This window comes from Phyllostomus discolor, chromosome 5 (genome assembly GCF_004126475.2).
Source record: "Phyllostomus discolor isolate MPI-MPIP mPhyDis1 chromosome 5, mPhyDis1.pri.v3, whole genome shotgun sequence".
Taxonomy (NCBI): Eukaryota; Metazoa; Chordata; class Mammalia; order Chiroptera; family Phyllostomidae; genus Phyllostomus; species Phyllostomus discolor.
Genome location: NC_040907.2, coordinates 17,869,546 through 17,887,154, shown reverse-complemented (window position 1 = coordinate 17,887,154; position 17,609 = coordinate 17,869,546). Strand labels below are relative to the sequence as shown.

The 17,609-nt window shown below is 36.6% G+C and overlaps 1 protein-coding gene across 4 annotated transcripts in view; it reads left to right on the top strand.

Moving 5' to 3' along the window:
- Positions 1–17,609, top strand: part of EYA3 (EYA transcriptional coactivator and phosphatase 3) — a 92,707-nt gene that overhangs the window by 34,698 nt on the left and 40,400 nt on the right. For 3 of the 4 annotated variants that reach the window (XM_028511937.2, XM_028511936.2, XM_036025600.1), the window contains exons 2-6: positions 1,788–1,888; positions 8,084–8,127; positions 10,432–10,511; positions 12,540–12,606; positions 15,286–15,422. In XM_028511937.2, the coding sequence (XP_028367738.1) occupies positions 1,856–1,888; positions 8,084–8,127; positions 10,432–10,511; positions 12,540–12,606; positions 15,286–15,422 (361 nt within the window). In that variant the 5' untranslated portion in view covers positions 1,788–1,855. Of the gene's footprint in view, positions 1–310; positions 714–1,787; positions 1,889–8,083; positions 8,128–10,431; positions 10,512–12,539; positions 12,607–15,285; positions 15,423–17,609 lie in introns of those variants that run through there. The other variant, XM_036025601.1, reaches the window with a different exon arrangement.

Sequence of the window (17,609 nt, the reverse complement as noted above, 5' to 3'; positions counted from 1 at the left end):
AGAAGGGAAACCCATCCTTCTCCCTTGCCGACAATCTACCAATTAAAGATTGCAGCTAATGCAGTTATGGCCTTCAATTAAGGAAAACATGGGATATTATCACTTTTTGTTTAGATGAGAGCTGATCACACAAAAATTCAACAAATGAGGTGTTAAAGGCATTACATTTCCTTGATGATTTGGCTCTAGTTTTGCTTTCTTATGGGATGAAATTATAGATGTACATTATGTTCATTTAGGCAATATTAAAATCCCATGATGTAAAGAAAAAACATTTCAATTTAAAACTAAGATCTAAGTTGGTGAAACATAAAAATGTTTCATCTTTCGTAATTGTGAGTCATTTGCACGTCACACTGATTATGCTGTTCTGGGTAGAGCAAAACAAATGCAGGGAAGATAGTGCCTGTGAGCGTTAGTAACTGCATGCTGTAATTCTGCAGCACCAGTTACCTACGTCAGGTAGTATGAGAACTTAGCTTTTGAGGCTCCGTGTATGAGCTACACGTGAGTGCATTGAGCATCCAGTGCTTCTGACCTTGAAACTTTTTTTTCTTTTGACGTTCTAGATCTGGGCAGGGGGTAAAGCTGTGTCAGAGTTGGACATTTTTGAATCTGCCTTCCTTAACACGTTTTCTCTCCTTTTCCCATCTGGAGTGCAGCTCTAAAAGTGTGTTGCACCAAGATAGAGCAATAGAACTGGTGGTATCTTGGTATAACTGAAATTTGTTATTTCTCTTGTCATGTTTATCTATTCTTATTACTTCTGCAATAGGAGTCTTTACTACTTTAGCTTTATATACTAAGTTGGTCACAGTGGTTGGGAGAAGTGAAAACAGGTGTGACCTTGAAGAAACGCATAAGCGATCACATCTGTTTTGGAGAAGTGCTAGTTTCATTTTGTTAAAGAGTCATGGAGTTTTTCTTTTTTATAATGTATTTAAGTATTCTAATGTCTGTAGAAAATGTCAGACACAATAAGGTGTTCTTACCAGTAAATGTGGGGCTTAGAGTCCTTTTTTTTTTTTTTTTTTGTTAGTTTGGAAATCAAGACAGGATATAAGAGCAGGATATAAGGAGGTAAAGATTTTTTTGAAATAATTGATTAGGCAATATATTTAGTGGAGCTCATTATTTCAAACTAAGATTGGGCCCCAGCTTTACATGGTTATTTTTCCTTAATTCAAAGTTTTACTTATTTGCATTATTAAGGTAGATCCAGAGAATTGAGTTTTCCTTGAAATTAATTATATGTATAGATAGTTGTTGACAATGTATTTAATTGATATTCCACTTTGTTATATTTAAAGTAATTCTGTGTGTCTGTGTTAACAGTTATGTAAATGTTCCACATGAAAGCAGGTTAGATGTTATCATAACTTACTGACTTACTAGGCTAGTTTTTATCATTAAAAAAATGTAACTCCACTCCTCAAAAAATTGTTCTAGTTATCAGCACATGGCTGTTAACTTTAATGTAATGTTATTACATTAAACATTGTAAAATGTTTAATGTAATAAGCACTATAGTAACCCTGTTTTAAGTATAGCAGAAGTGGTTCCACGTGTTGGCTTTTGCAAGGTATTATGAACACCACTGTGTACGCCTGTTTTGACTTAGTGCAGCATGTCAATTTTGAAAAGCCACGTGCGGGTTTGAGATTTTGAGATTGGAACTCACGTGGAAAGCTTGGGGTAGCAAAATATTTAAAAAATAATTTGCTGATGGCCTGAATGATAATGCTTTAAAGTACATAAAGCTTTGAATCCCCCTCTTTTTTAAACAGATTGTGAAGACTGCTGAGAGACACCTAGGACCCAGTCACATAAGTGTAATAAAGAAATATTGGTCCTCATGGAGGAAGAGCAAGATTTACCAGAGCAACCAGTGAGTATTTCCTTTACCAGTTTAACGTTGATTGTAGGAAAGTTCATTTTAATAGATTCTAAATTTTGTTCAGTTATACTGCAGATTCTAAATGAGAAATAAAAATAAGGAAAAGACTCCTTAATACTTTCCTTCTAAGAAAATAATTTATGTTCTTAAATGCATATTTTGCTAACAATACTAAAGAGTCTGCTTTGAAAATTCAGCATTACAAAGTTAATACTGCATTTGGAAAAGTCATTAAAAAAATCAATGGATATTTCCTTTTAGAACACTTGCTGGGTCTGGTCGGCGGCCTGGGGAGGTGTTGGGGAGGGCAGAGCAGGTGGCCAGTGCTGTGCATCTCAATCAGATGTGGGACAGACCAGGCAAAAAAGAAAGAAAAAAAAAAGCAATGGCTATTCTTACAGGTTTTAGAAAATAAAAGAGGACATGTATTTACCAAATAGTATACACCACTTCTGACAGGAAATTTAGTTTTATCTTGACCTAAATTTTTCTAACCGATCTAACTTGTAGTAGTTGAAGACAGTATAATCTGACTACTAGCTAATTCTTAAAAAGATAACATCCTAGAGACTAGGTTAAATTCTTAATTTCTTTTAAATATTTAGTATAAATAAACAAAATCATTTTAAATGTCCACAAGTCATATGGATTTATTGCCTTGCATGACTTCTTTGTGTGTGTGTGTCTTTTTTTTTTTTGTCTGTTTTTGGAACCGCAGCATTTAAAAAAGGAAAGCAATAATAATCATTCTCTTAAATACTTATATGTTAAAGAATCTTTTCCTTTTGTCTTGAGTTTCTTTTTTATCTGGAGTCAGATAAATACTGATTCAGTTTGCATCCTGAGTGAGCCTCTTGGATTTCATAGCAAAAGAGAATAGAGTGGTACACATTTACCTTTCTTTATGAAAATCCAACTTAGAAAAATTTAAATTTTGAAAGCAGGTACTAGGGTATGGTTTTTATGTACTAGATGTATTATTTACATTACAGAAGCTTCCATTCCATAGACCAGCTTCCATTTAAATATTATATTATTAAAGTCCTTCAATAAGTTTTTAATATTTTTATATACATTGAGACATGTATACTGATGATTACCATATTTTGCTGCATGTAACGTGCTCATTGCTATAACATACCCACAGTTTTGTGCACATTATACACGGGATTGTTATACCCAAGTAGTCATTATCCCCGTGTATAATGCACATCCTTATTTTTCCCTCAAACATTTAGGCAAAAAGTGCACATTATACGCAGCAAAATATGGTACTTTGCCATTATTTTTTTTAGCCCTCTCACTTAAGCCTAAAACTTGGAAGACATGAGCAATTGGTAAAACAACCTTTTGAAACATTTGGAATGTCATTCCCTAGCCCTAGTAAGACATTAATAATCAGGGAATTGTGAGGTTGAAAATCATCCTCAGCAGTGCTATGTCCTATAAGGACAAATAGCTGAATTAGAGGCACTAAATGTACCAGTGAAAATTATGTTATTGAGTTTTTCATGTAGTTAAAGGTCTAATCGTAGTTTCAAAAGACTTGTATAAGTTGTTGAAATGAGTATTGTTGTGAGCTACTCCTTGCCTATTTAAGGTAATGAGAATTGTGAGGCTGGCCTGCTGGTGGGTCATGTTTTCTGCTCTGTTTCATTTCCTTGCCATTTTTACTCACTTTCTATAACATAACATATAAAACCTGATTTTACTTCAGAGGAAGGTAAGCAATTAAAGCAAAAACAAATTTTCCCCTGACTGTAAATGGTGATTGTCTTGGGGCATCATTTTCTTATTGATTTGTGCCTGGGTCTTAATTTATAAAGGTGACTGAGGAACAACACTGAGAGTTCAGTGCCCTTTGAAGGGAACGTTTAATGTTACTCACAGTTAGGCACTAGAGGCATGGCATGCCACGCAGGGCCCCTGGGGAGACTGGCGTGAGAAGGAAGCACCAGTTTTGATTAGGAGGCAGAAAGGAGGTAGGGGAATGCCTAGATTGGGCTACTTTTATCAGGGTTTCTGCAAGCATGGCGATGCAAGGCAAAGCAGGGTAAACAGTTTAGGATTGGCTAGCTTGAATAATTCCAGGGATTTTGGTGTATAGGGGCTATCGCTGTGTCTGGTATCCATCTGGCCCTGAGTTGATTTAGAGCAAGGGACATATTGATCTGGTATGTATGAGTTAGATAAAGGAGGTGGTTCAGAGTATGCACTCAGAGGAGATATAAACAGTTTTTGGCTCTGTGATTAATGGATGCTAAATAAATTCTTCATTCTAAAAAAACAGAGAACACTTACTGTTAAAAATAAATAGAGTGAATGTCGGACTTTGAGGAGAAAAGTTTTCACAGGCCATAGTGGAAATTGAAAATTTGAGTGGAAAGAATGCTCCTATACTACGTTGATGATAATAAAGCTAAGATTTTTAACCCTACTGTTTACCTGTATGTAGAAGAGATGTTACTGTTGGGGATCTCTTGCCTTTTTCTTACTGTATTACCCTGCTTTTGTTTCTCTGTTTCTTACTTGCTCTATCTTAAGATTTAAGATTTGTTCAGGTCATTGTAAATAATGCAACATAAATCCTAGCCACAAGGTTCTATTTTTCACTTTCCCTTATTGCCAGTCAGTCCTCCATTTTCTGTAATCAGAAATGGTTTTTTCTTTGTGATCACTATTTACCTGCGCCAGTGTTTTTCTCCCAGTTTTCACATTTTTTTTTTAACTGCTCTGAAACAGCTCATGTTATTGTCCAAACAGGAACTCTTTTAAAGAGTGAAAGAGGGCACTAACCAGACTCAGCTTGGGATAAGAGGTATAATCCAAGACTATTTCTGGCAAACTGGAAGTACTTAAAAAACTCCTTTGTGGCTATCAGGAATGCTCTCTGAACTCCAGTTTTGAAAGGACATTATATGCAGAGAAAAAAAAATTGAGAATATATATGTCAAACTCAATATTCAAAACTCATCATTTTATTTATTATTATTTTTATTTATCCATTCATCTGTTCATGGATACTGGGGTTGTTTTCACTCTTTGGCTATTTTGAGTAATGCTTTTACGAACATTCATGTGCATTCCTGTTTTTGTGTGGACATATGTTTTCATTTCTCTTGGTTATAGAGCTAGGAGTAGAATTGCTGGAATATATGGTAACTCTGTGTTTAACCTTTTGAGGAACTAGTACTAAAGTAGCTGTACTGTTTTATATTCTGTCAGTTTCTGGATTATATTGTTTAAACCCATACTTTTGTAATCCAGTGAAATGTATCTGTATCCTTTTTAGTTTAACTGCCTCTGGTGCCAAGTAGTACATGCTTCCTATTCCTGATTTACACGGGGACATGATTACCCGAATCAAGACAAACAAGAAGCTATGAAAGGTGAAAAATTAGCCCTAGATGGTATGGCTCAGTGGATTGAGTACCATCCTGCAAACCAAAGGGTTGCCAGTTCAATTCCCAGTCAGGGCACATGCCTGGGTTACGGGCCATGTCCCCAGTAGGGGATGCTCGAGAGGCAACCACATATTGATGTTTTTCTCCCTTTCTTTCTCCCTCCCTTTCCCTCTCTCTAAAAATAAATAAATAAAATCTTTAAAAAGAAAAGAAAAGAAAGGTAAAAAATTAGCTGATAAAACATTTTCCTCTCCCAGTTTTTGTTTGGTAGGACTTTAGGTATATTTTCTTCTTTTTTGTTTATGGGTACTTTTTATAATACTGAGTTGGCACTGTAATAAAAAAGTGAAAAGGCATGGTTTTTACTTGAAAAGCCTTTATAGTATGTTTTCAAGTTTTGCTGTAAGACAGACTTTTTTTTAGTTGATTAGCTGGAGTGTTCTGTGGTTCAACTAAAATTAAGACCAACATAAAATAGATTCTTCAATCTAGAGTTTTCTTTGTATTGATTACTGTTTAAAGATTAGAGACTATTTTGGTTACTAAACCATCAGCTCAGAAATTACATTTCTTCAATCACAAAGAGGGTCTATGGGTGACCTAAGCATAAATTCATCCCCAAAATTACATTATTATCTGACATGTAAGTACTGTCATCTTCAAGTGGGAAGGGTAGCACATTTTATAACACAAGCCTGCATTTTGTCATTTGTGAAATTATGGAGGGCAGATAGTTTAATTTTTCTTCTCTTTAGCCTTGCAGTTTCCAGTGAAAACACCATTTTCCAACCTTACTAAGTCAGCCCCGCCCTGGCTGGTATGTCTCAGTGGATTGGCCTGTGAACCGAAAGGTTGTAGGTTCGATTCCCAGTCAGGGCACATCCCTGGTTGAGGACCAAGTCCCCAGTTGGGGATGTGCAGGAGGCAACCAATTCATGTATCTCTCACACATTGATGATTCTCTCTTTCCTTCCCTTCCCCTCTCTCTAAAAATAAGTAAATAAAATATTTTTTAAGGCTGTTGGGAAGGGGGCAGGGCAGGATGGGGGAAAAGGTACAAGGAACAAAAAGCATAAATTATAGGTACAATATAGACAGAGGGAGTTAAGAATAGTATGGGAAATGGAGAAGCCAAAGAACTTACTTGTACGACCCATGGACATGAACTAAGGGGGGGAAGTGTTGGTGGGAGGGAGGGTGCTGGGAGGAGGGGAATAAAGGGGAGGAAAAAAATTGGGACAATGTAATAGCATAATCAATAAAATACATATTTTTTAAAAAGTCAGCTCATTTTGCTCCTACCCCTTTCAGTGAAGTCATGTCGTATGTTTGTTTGTTAAATTCCATTGTCGCAGTCTGTGTATCAGCCTGGGGTCCCTTGACTGCCTGGTTGGCTTGAGGTATTTTTTATTATATAAAAGTTTTGAATTTTTGTATATTCAGTGTATTTTCTCCTTTACGACTTTTGAATTCAATATTGTGCTTAGTAAAGATTTATTTACCTCAAGCGGTTTTGTTTTTGTTCTTTTCCATTTGCTTCTGTAATTTTGTTTTTAAATTTAGAGGGTTTTTAATGCCCCCTTTTTCTTTATTTTATCTTTATTGGTACCTAAGAAACTTAAAACAACATTAAATATACATCTATTGAGACACCATAATCAAGGAACCAAAAATGTTTGGTTGTATTTATTATTATATTTTCTTATGAGAAGTAGATGTGCTTGAAAAATTTTATGAGCTTTGTGTTTATTTTGCTTTTATTATTTACGTTGTCTTGAGGAACTACTAGTAGCCCCACTATTTTCCATTCTCTCTGTTTCTGGACTATGTGTTTGTAATCTAGTGAAATACCAGTATGTCTGTATCCTTTGAGTTCGTTTACCTGCTTCTAATGCCAAGGTAGCACGTGCTCCCTATCCCTGACTTATAGGGGGACCTACAGTTGCCCAAATTAAGGCTCACACTGTCTGAAGTGTTAAATGTAATCACATTCAATAGCTATAGTCCCTCCTGTTATGTTTGTTTAAAATAATTTAGCAGCATTGTTGCCTAGTGTTAGCTTGGAATACTTTTATGTATTCATAATTTGTATGGCTGAGCATACTAAGCATGCCTCTGCTGTGACCAGTTATTCTAGCTAGATAGCTCTATCGGATTATTCTGGAGCATGAAAGCTGGGAAATCCATTAGCAGTGTTAAACATTGATTTTTTTCATTTGTGGATTAAACTGTTTTAATGTAAATGTTTTTACCTCAGAAGGAATTAGGAAAGATGAAAATTTGGGGGAAAAACAGAATAGTGTGAAGAATATTTTTAAATTACTGGCAACCTAATATGAATTTATCTTCATGTTTTTGTGTGTGTAGGTAATTTAAGTATAAAGACACTTCTGGTAAATACATTTTGAGTGGATGATATCAGAGTTCCATATTTGCTGTTTGATGATATAATCATGTATCTGTTAAAAATTAAAACCAACTAGTTTATATTCAAATTTAGATATTTCATCCTGATAAACTTTTTATCTTGAGTAAAAATCCTGATAAACATTTTGCCTTGAATCTGATAAACATTTTTTTCTTTAAAATTAAAACCAAATGTCCGTGTGATAAACATAGTTTATCTCTAACTCAAAAATATAATAAGGGTTAATTAAATAAAGTTAAGCAAGACAAGACAGTTACCCTGAAATTTATTAGCTAATGTTAGCCTGACATTTGAGTAGCTAGATGATTTCAAAAACAGATCACTACATTATTCTTTGTATATTTATTTTTGCAGGTTAAAAAAGCCAAGATGCAGGAATCGGGAGAGCAAACTTTAAAGTATGTAAAGTTGAATTTTCCTTTTAATGATTTACTTACAATTTTTTTCACAGGCTGATGACGGCTCGATTTAGGTTGACTACCCTCTTTATGGTTTTTAACAGCAATCTTTACATTTTGAAATTACTTGGTTTAAAATAAAAGTTCCCTCCAAAAGTTTGTTCTTGAGAAACATAAGCGCTGATTTATTTTTTATTTAATCATTTATTCCACAGTACGTACCAAACTCATGTTATCTGTCAGAGCCTGTGATACATGGAGGAGACACCGTGGTGAATAGTCTTTAGTCAGATGTAGAGAGTACGAAGTGGAAGAATAAGCGGAAGTAAGGGAAGCGCAAGGGACTGGGCATTAATTACCAAATAGGTATGGGTTGCCCCAGTCATTAGCTCCACTGCCCTTATAGAAAAGGGGCAGCCTCTGTGCACCTCATGCTCTGGCTTCAGCAACACCGTGGGTTTTAGTTTTCCACAGTTCTTACCTCCTGATGTTTGTCCAGCAACCATATGAACCAGTAATTGCATCACCTCTGACATCTTAATTTCAAGAATCCTACTCTTTTACTACCACACATTATATCCAGCCTCATTTTTTCTACTGCCACACTATCCGTATGTTTTACTACATATTTGCAATTAAACAATATATCATAGTCTTACTGTCAACCATTGACCCTTTTCTCAACAAAGACTTCAGTATCTTTCTTACGCTGCTTAAATGATAAGATCTGTTACTTTAGTCGGTACCTTGCAGATAGCCTCAACTTCCTCCCCTTCTCCTCCGTGTTGTGTTCCCCTGGCAAAGCCACAACCTTGGTTAAATTCAGCTCTCTGCCTCTTATGTACGTATTTCTGAGCACCGAGCATTGGGGGAGGCAACACCACCATGCTGACCAGCCTCCGTTTTCAGCCATGATCACATCTCAGGCAGGCACTTAAACACTCTTGGTGGTCCTGGTATGTTTTATTTCCAGATCTCTAAAATTATCTTTCTTCCCTTCTTTCCCTTCTCTCAACTGAGGAAAAATTGAACATTCAGAATATGCCAGAGGAAAAAACTTTATTGATATATTATACTCCAGTATTAGAGATTTGTTCAGAAAAGATATGAGAGCTTTAAGCATTTTGGTGCTGTATATTTTTTTTAATGTAAATGAGATTTCTTTTAAAAAATCCTCAGTGTAGAAACTTAGTCTTTGTGTCATCTTTCCAGATATATGGAGCCTCTGGTACAGTGTCCTCCATTTCTCCCTAGAGTGTAGAACAGCAAAGCAGATTTCTTTCTAGGGAACGTGAGTGTAGGAGGGATGCACTGGGGAGAGGTTGTGGTATAATGGTACTAGCTATAGTTATATTGTACTTACTCTGTTTTCGTCTCTGCTCTAAGTACTTTTTATATATTAACTCATTAATCTCTATAACAACTCTGTGAGGTGGATTATCCTATTATTACCTCTCCTTGACAGTTGAAGAACTAGGTCACAGAGAAGTTCAGTGACTTGCCTAGAGTCACAAAGCTAGATGTGGCAGAGTCACAAGCAGTCTGGCCCTAGAATATGTACTTCTAAGGATTATGCTGTACTGGTGGTTGAGGGAATAATTGGAGAGTGGAAAGTAAGGTAGAAGGAAGAGGAAGGACATTGTGAGGAATGAAAGTTAGTACCATCTCCATTCGAATTTCAGTGAGAATCTCCTTGACATTAAAGTGTCTGACAGCATGACTTGTCCTCCCAGTTTACATGATTTGTCTTTCGCAGTTTCTCTTACTTTTCCTTATAAGTTCAACAACAACAACAACAACAAAAGATGTTGCTCAGTCATGGGTATAATAACAAATTAAAATGTATTTATTTTTAATTGGGAGAGAAAAGAAATTGGATGGAATGGGCCATTTTAAGGTTCAGAATTTTAAGGTTCAGAACCTCTGGAAGCAAGCATGTATAACTTGAAAAAACGTCTCAAGTTATTTTGAGAACCATTGTCTTAAAGTGTTTTTAGGTATTGTGGAATTCTTCTTTTACCACGTTGTCTTTAGAGAAAATCTGACTTGCTTGTGACTTAGCTGGAATTTCTGTGATGTAAAAACTGCAGGGGTCTGGGAATATGAGAAAGACCTGTAGAATGCTGTGGGCACTAACCCTGGTCATAGCTCTTCAGGTAGTTGCTAAAGACCAAGAATAAGGATATCACGCAGAATTACTTTGCTCTTTCTTGTATAACCTCGGAAGAAGTGGGTTTGATTTAATTTCTTTTAGTAATGCAGCACATCAGTCAGGGGCTAATTTATTCATTCTGGTTCTCCCAGTCAAGTAAGCAACCCTGAAGTCGATGATCAGAAACCTGAAACTTCAAGCCTTGCTTCAAACCTTACTATGTCAGAGGAAAGTAAGTACCATGCCCTGTGCATGACAGAAGCAGTGTTTCTATAAACCAGGTGAGGTTGTTCTATAATTGGTTTGAACTGATTGCCTTGTTTGTCCCAGAATGCTCAGAAGCCTTTTCTTTCCTTGTGTGTGTGTGTGTGTGTTCATACATATAAGTGACTAAATCATATGGAATTCACTCACCCAGGAGTCACAGTCGGTGGTTTTATTTTTTGCTTTGATGTTGGATGTTTTAAAGATGAGAGTGCCTTACTCAAAATCAGAAAAGTCTGTGGGTCAACCTCTACTGCTAACCCAGAAGACTTGATATTTTTCTACCTTTTCCAAAACCAAATGGTACCACCTATGACTTCGGGCCAAAAAAGAAAAGTAATCTCCCTGAGAGCCCAAGACTCATACTGGGCCCTCAGGCAGAGTCAGCTCAATAAGATATACCAGCCTCCACTTACTAACCTTCACTCTTCTGTAGAACAGTTATATTCATGCATTGCACACAATTTTTTTTAAGATTTTATTTTATAGACAGACGGGAAGGGAGGGAGAGAAACATCAATGTGTGGTTACCTCTTGTGTGCCCCCTTCTGGGGACCTGGCCTGAAATTCAGGCATGTGCCCTGATTGGGAATTGAACTGGCAACCCTTTGGTTCGAAGGCCAGCACTCAATCCACTGAGCCACACCAGCCACAGCTAGGCCTTGACTCTTTGTAATCCTTTTATAGTTCCCAAGTACTGTAAAGATCAAGGCTCATGCATCTCTAGAAAAGTAAAAATTGGCCTAAGTCTCTTAGGATATTTTGTTAATCTCTTCTAGAATTAACTTAAATCGGAGGAGAAGAAGAGTTTGGGTTTTTGAAAGTGCTTGTCGGCAGAGAAGGAACCATCTTGTAGAATTCAAATGGATTTGCATTCTTTGTGATTGACAGTAAGAACTTTAGGTTTAATTGAGATTTATTTCAATTCTGTCAAAATGATTATGGATGCATGTGACTTCCATATTTCCAGTCATTATTGTTAGACCTTGAAAAATGGCAGTGGATAAGATCTGATATGATAAACTCACAGGTGTTGATTTGTCTCACTGTCGGACTCTCATCTGCTCTTGACCAGAGTTCCCTTTTTGGGTCAGACACTGAGGGAACCCAGCTGGACATAAATTTAATTGGTTCACTCCTAGTCCCTGTTGATAATAGAGCATCCTTTTATAGATGTTGAAGGAAGTTCTCGAACAGTTCAGGAGTCTGGTACAAGCCCTATGACATAACTCAGTCTACAACATAGGCTGAAATAGTGCCTAATGAATAGGATTTTGCTGTCTGTCAGACTTGAGTTGAATATTTATAGCATTTATCCAAGATGAAATTGTGAGGGTCAAGCCATCACAGCGGCTATTCCAGAAGGAGTTGAGCTGTGAAAGTCTCTTTACTTGCCAGTTTATCAGAGCATCGCGTCAGTTCCTCAGGTCTGTCTCTGCTTTGCCAAAGTTAAAGCTTTTACCACAGAACTGAAAAAAATAGAAGTATATTTACATCTTTCTGCTGTGGATTATACACAACAGTAGCAACAATTTTCTAATAAAATCTGATATTTTTGCTTAAATCTGTCTTCCTGAACGTCACTCACGTGGCTAAAGTGGAGAGTAAGCACCCAGAGAATGAGTAGGTTGAAGAAGTATAATGTGGTTTCCCAGATACGGATCATGCTTTTTAAGTTTGCCTATGAGCATAGCTGAGAACTGAGGTTGCTTCATCTTTGATTTTAAGTCAATGAAGGGTGAAGGTAGAGATCAGCTGGTATTAGCCTTCAGCTTTTTTCCATACCCCTCGCTTTCTAGTTTCTTTTACTTTCTAGGAGTCTCCAAATCTACTGTTAGAAGAGTGAGGTATTTTCTAGTACATAGTCTTTCTAAATTTCTGATGTCCAAGCTGTATTCTCTAATTTAGTTTGAAAGACTGTACAGTGAGATATGCAATTTTCTCGTTTTGTTTTTGAAGTGTTCTGACTTTTCACCTGGTGATACCTTTCTTTCAGTTATGACGTGCACCGATTACATCCCTCGCTCATCCAATGACTATACCTCACAAATGTATTCTGCAAAGTAAGTTGAATAATTGTTTCGAAATCCATATGCTTTTTCTCTAGGTTCATTGCAAAATTTAATTGATATTTAATTTATTAAGTTGACATTTAACTTATTTTCACCTCTCTTGTTCTCTCTGTCCCTACTCCAATTTTTTATTCCCTCCAAGTATGGAGTCTGTAAGATCCTTTTAAAAAGTAGATGGTTGGCCAGGATGGGTCACTGTCACCCAGAAACCTGCTCTAAATGAGTAGGCACTAGAAGTGAAAGATGCTCTTAGTGATCAAAGTGTATCACTGATTGACCTCTGATCATTTTCTCCTTCCGTTACCTTGACAGGTCATTAAAAACAGCTCAAGCCAACCTCATACTAGGACTTCTTGGCCTAACCTCTGTTCAGTTTCTTGTTGAATGTCCTCAGAATAGAAGTGGACTTGAAGTTAGACAGGTTTATTAGTGAGTTGAAGTCAGTAAGAGGCATTTTGAACCTTTGAGGGGTTAAGACCAGTATTTAAGATTCACCAAGTTCATCATCGCCAGGATGAGTAGGTGCAGAGTAGGTGTAGGTAGGTCATTGATGACAGTGAGCCTGCACATACTGTACATAAATACTGGGTTGGCCAAAATGTCCATTACATTTTTCCATACGATGGCTCTGGTAGCGCTTAGTGGTCTTTAACTTCATTCAAAGCAATTTTGTTAGATTGTATTGTGACACCTGTCATACCAGCATGCATTTACAAAAAACTTATCAAAATTGGTGAATTTCTGTGCCGTCATTTTAATATTGAAGATGGAAGAAAATACGCAACATCTTTGGCATCTTGTACTTTGTTATTTCAAGGAAGGTAAAAATGCAGCTAAAATGCAAAAACAGATTTGTGCTGTGTATGGAGAAGGTGCTGTGACTGACTGAACATTATCAAAAGTGGTTTGTGAAGTTTCTTGATACTATTGACATTTTGGCCAAATAATTATTTGCTGTGGGACTGTGTTACACATTGGAAGATGTTTAGCAGCACCCCTGGCCTCTGCCCACTAGATGCCAATATCGGGAGAGAGCCGACATACTCAAAATATCCATAAAGTTATTGGTGAAAATGAAAAAATGTGTCCTTTATTTTACAGAAAAAAACCCCAAAATATCAATAAAGTTACTGGTGAAATCAATAAAAAATCAGTAAAGTTATTGGTGAAAATGAAAAACGTGTCCTTTATTTTACAGAAAAAAACATACAGACTTTTTGGCTAACCCAATACATACAAGTCTGCATATTACACTAGGATACATTCTTAGGTGCCTATATGATGCAGAACATACGGAAATTGGTAATAGAGATGAGTGATGCCTGTGGTGCTGTTGTGAAAGAAAATTGGCATTTTCCCCTCTTCTGTGCTCATTTGTACTTTGATTTTGCATCAATTAAAAATGGATGCCTATTTCCAGTTTTTTCCCCCTTGTAATCCATTTTACAAGGCATCGTCAAATAATCTGTATTAAAGAGCAGCTCTGATCTTGTCACTCTGCTCAGCAATTTCAGCGACTCCCACTTGTTTCTGATTTGTCTGAACTCTTTTAGCCGAATATTCAAGGTCTTACATTTTTCTCTCTCACTACTTCCCTTCCCTTTATGTATTTCCCTTAATATAATCTGTAGTTCTTGTAGGCGGTAACCCTTGCTTTCCTCCCTCTGTACCTTTTCCAGAGTTTTCCTAGAACACTCTTTCCCTCCTATTCCTGCACACCCTGTGTGCTCAGCTGACACGTCACTTCTTTATTGCCTTCCTCCATTCTCCTCTCCCCCAGACCTGAAAACAGTCTTTTTGCCGTCTGAAACAACCTTTCCCTCCATTATTTAATAATTATTACTTATATGGCACACACAACATTTTTTCTTGTATTATAAGTGCAGCATAATTCACCATATACTATAACCTGTACCTGAAAATTCAGTGCATAACATGGATGAAATGACCAGGTCATCTACCTAGCCTAAATTCCCAGAAGTTTCACTGCTGAATTTAAATCCCTAGTTAAACCTGATGTGATTGGCAGCAACTAGTAAAATTATAGTCTGGCTTAAATATCATGGGGGAATTCTGAGCTCTGTCTGGGACGTCTCAGATTTTATTAGTTACCTGGCTCCTGTTTTATAGACTTGATCTGGTGATATTGGGGCCCACTCCTACTCCCTGTTTTCTAATGTAGTTACTTGCCTTTTCTCTACCAGCCTCACCCTCTTTCCCAGGCCCCGCTTTCCTTATTAGAACTTTAGTTTGGCCTAGAGGGCTGAGTGGAGATGGAGAGCCAGTTGTGAATCCTGTTCTATCCAGTTTTCTGTTATTTTAGGTTTTATTTTACATGTAGACACAAGGGCATGAACAAGTTTAATCCATCCTTGTATCTCACATAGGACCATACACATAGCATATCACAAATGTTGACAGCATAGTAGTTGGACCTTGTGGGGAAATTTGAAAATGTTAAATTTTCCATAAAATTGTTTCTTAGGTAGGTTATAGTAGAACCTAGAAAGGAAATACTAGCTCTACTTTCTGGCCACAGTAAGACACATTTTGTAGAAGGTTAGTTTCTTCACTGCTGATTTTTTTTGCATTTGGTGGTATTAGGTATATCTCCTGTTTTTCATTACTCAAATCACACAGGCATGTTTTTGTTGTCTTGAACTTTTCTAGACCTTATGCACACATCCTCTCAGTTCCTGCTTCGGACACTGCTTATCCTGGGCAGACTCAGTACCAGACACTACAGCAGTCTCAACCGTATGCTGTCTACCCTCAGGCAACCCAAACGTATGGACTACCTCCTTTCGGTAAGGCATCCTTTTATAAGCAGTTTCTAAGTGTGTTGCCTCTTATAGCCCAGAAACTTTGACCTTTCCCCAAAAACCAAGCTGACCGGGAAGCAGAGAGATGAATTGTCCTCTGCAGAGCACCCACTCAGTTACAGGTGGGATAGACGTTGTGCAGGCAGCTTTCCAACAGTGTACTTGATGCATGTAATATAAAATCATAATTTTTCAGTGCTCGTTTGTCTACCAAAGTTAGCTACTAAAATTTCCAAAGTACTAAGTTTTGACTGTAAGGCTGGGACTCTCCTAAGTCATTGTGGGAAAGCTTTGAGAAATTACTATTGGTTTTACTTACTTTATACAAAACATGGTACCTTGATTAGGTAAGCAAAATAAATCTATTTTAAGGTGACCAGTTTTTTGCTTAAGCCAGGTAATGTCAGTGTCCACATAGAATGTGCCTAATGGTGGAGGAAATCCCCAACTGTGTACAAACTTATGTGCATAGAAAGTTTTGTTCTTTGGTTTTAGGTATCTTGGACATGAACTAGAAATTAGAATGATTTACTAAAAGACAGTTCAAGATTCTTTGGACACTTAATGTATGCACTGTTTTCTTTGTGTATGTAAATTGATAGATATATTTAATGTGCTTTATTACCTCTTCCCTGCTTTCTTAGAAGTGGTGTCAGAAAATTGAGAGAATACTGAATTATTTTAAAACATGCAACATACTAATAAAATTGTATCTCGGTAGCCTTTACTGAAACTATCTGGGAATTAGAAAAATCTTCCAAACGGATCACCACAGATTATGGATGTATTAGTGTTGACTGCTTTTCGTTTCCACATTGCTACTTTTCCTGGCCCAGGTCGCTAATCCTCTGTGATAGGGACACCTTTCTTACTTTGAGGCATTCCTTGGCTCCTGATAACTAATAGAAACAAAAATGGGGGATTATGTTTCGTGACAGTGGTTGTTGGTAACTTCCTGAGAGAAGGGACACAGAGATGCTCATTTCCGCATTTGTACTCCGTGCCTGTCAGTTTCAGCTGGGATGCCAAAGTCTTACATTAGTGATATACTAACTAGCCAACTCTCTGTGATTATGTTTGTATTATTTCTTTTTGTGTATATTAAAGCTGAATTTTCATTAGCTGGCTAACAATAGGCTAGCAAATATAAAGTATTTTCACGTTGTTTTTTAACTCTCTGTTTTGATTTAAATTTATTATTAGCAAGCTAAAGCCCTTCATGATATTGTTGATCATTCTTATTGTTCAGCATTAAATAAAACTCCTGTTATATCTTTGAACTCAGATTATAGAATACCTAACAGCGCCATGTGGGTGTAGATCCTAGATATTATGGTATCTTTTGTGATCACTGTTTCCCTTGTATTAAAGAAAAAAGGGAAATTCTGTAAAATAGATCAATCATTGTTAAAAACTAATCTGTTTTTGTTTACTATTTGGGCACCAGAGAGACTTGTTCTTCTTTTATAAACTCATCTATGTGTAATTCAGAGAGGTAATCATTAGTTTAACTTGACTTTAAATATGAGACTCACTGGAGAGTGATTTAGCTTGGGGTAATATAAATGATATATATAGCATATTCTCATTATTTGCAGAGGACATTATAAACAGGTGTTTGGAATACTGTTTTTAAGACCTTTTCTTATGTGTTCACATGGCTTTTTTTAATGTGTTCACCCAAATATAAAACACTTCATTTCTTGTGAAGATTTTGGAAATTTTGACATCTTAATGCTTCCTGTTAGCACTAAAACTAGATTAGCCAATCTGTTATTTTATTTCAGATGTAAACAGGCTTCAGAAAATCTCATTGTGATATTGTTTGATATGTATTGAGTGCTTACTGTACTAAGCAGTACTGCTAAGTACTTCACACTTTACATTACTGTCTTATCTAATCCTCTCAGACCTAAGAAGTAAGTAGTAGTGTTACCCCTTTTTATAGATGAGGAAACAGGCTTAGAAAGATTAAGTGACTAGCTGAGGTCATATAATTGGTAAAAATGCCTAAGATTAGAATTAAACCCAGGTCTGTTTAACTTCAGAAGTGCTCATAGTTTAGGTCAGTGATTTTCAGCTGGTGTGCCACAAGAATTTTTAAAACATGCAGCACCTGACTAGTCAATTGCACCAAACTTTTTTCCCTTAGATTGTCCCTTAAATAAATAA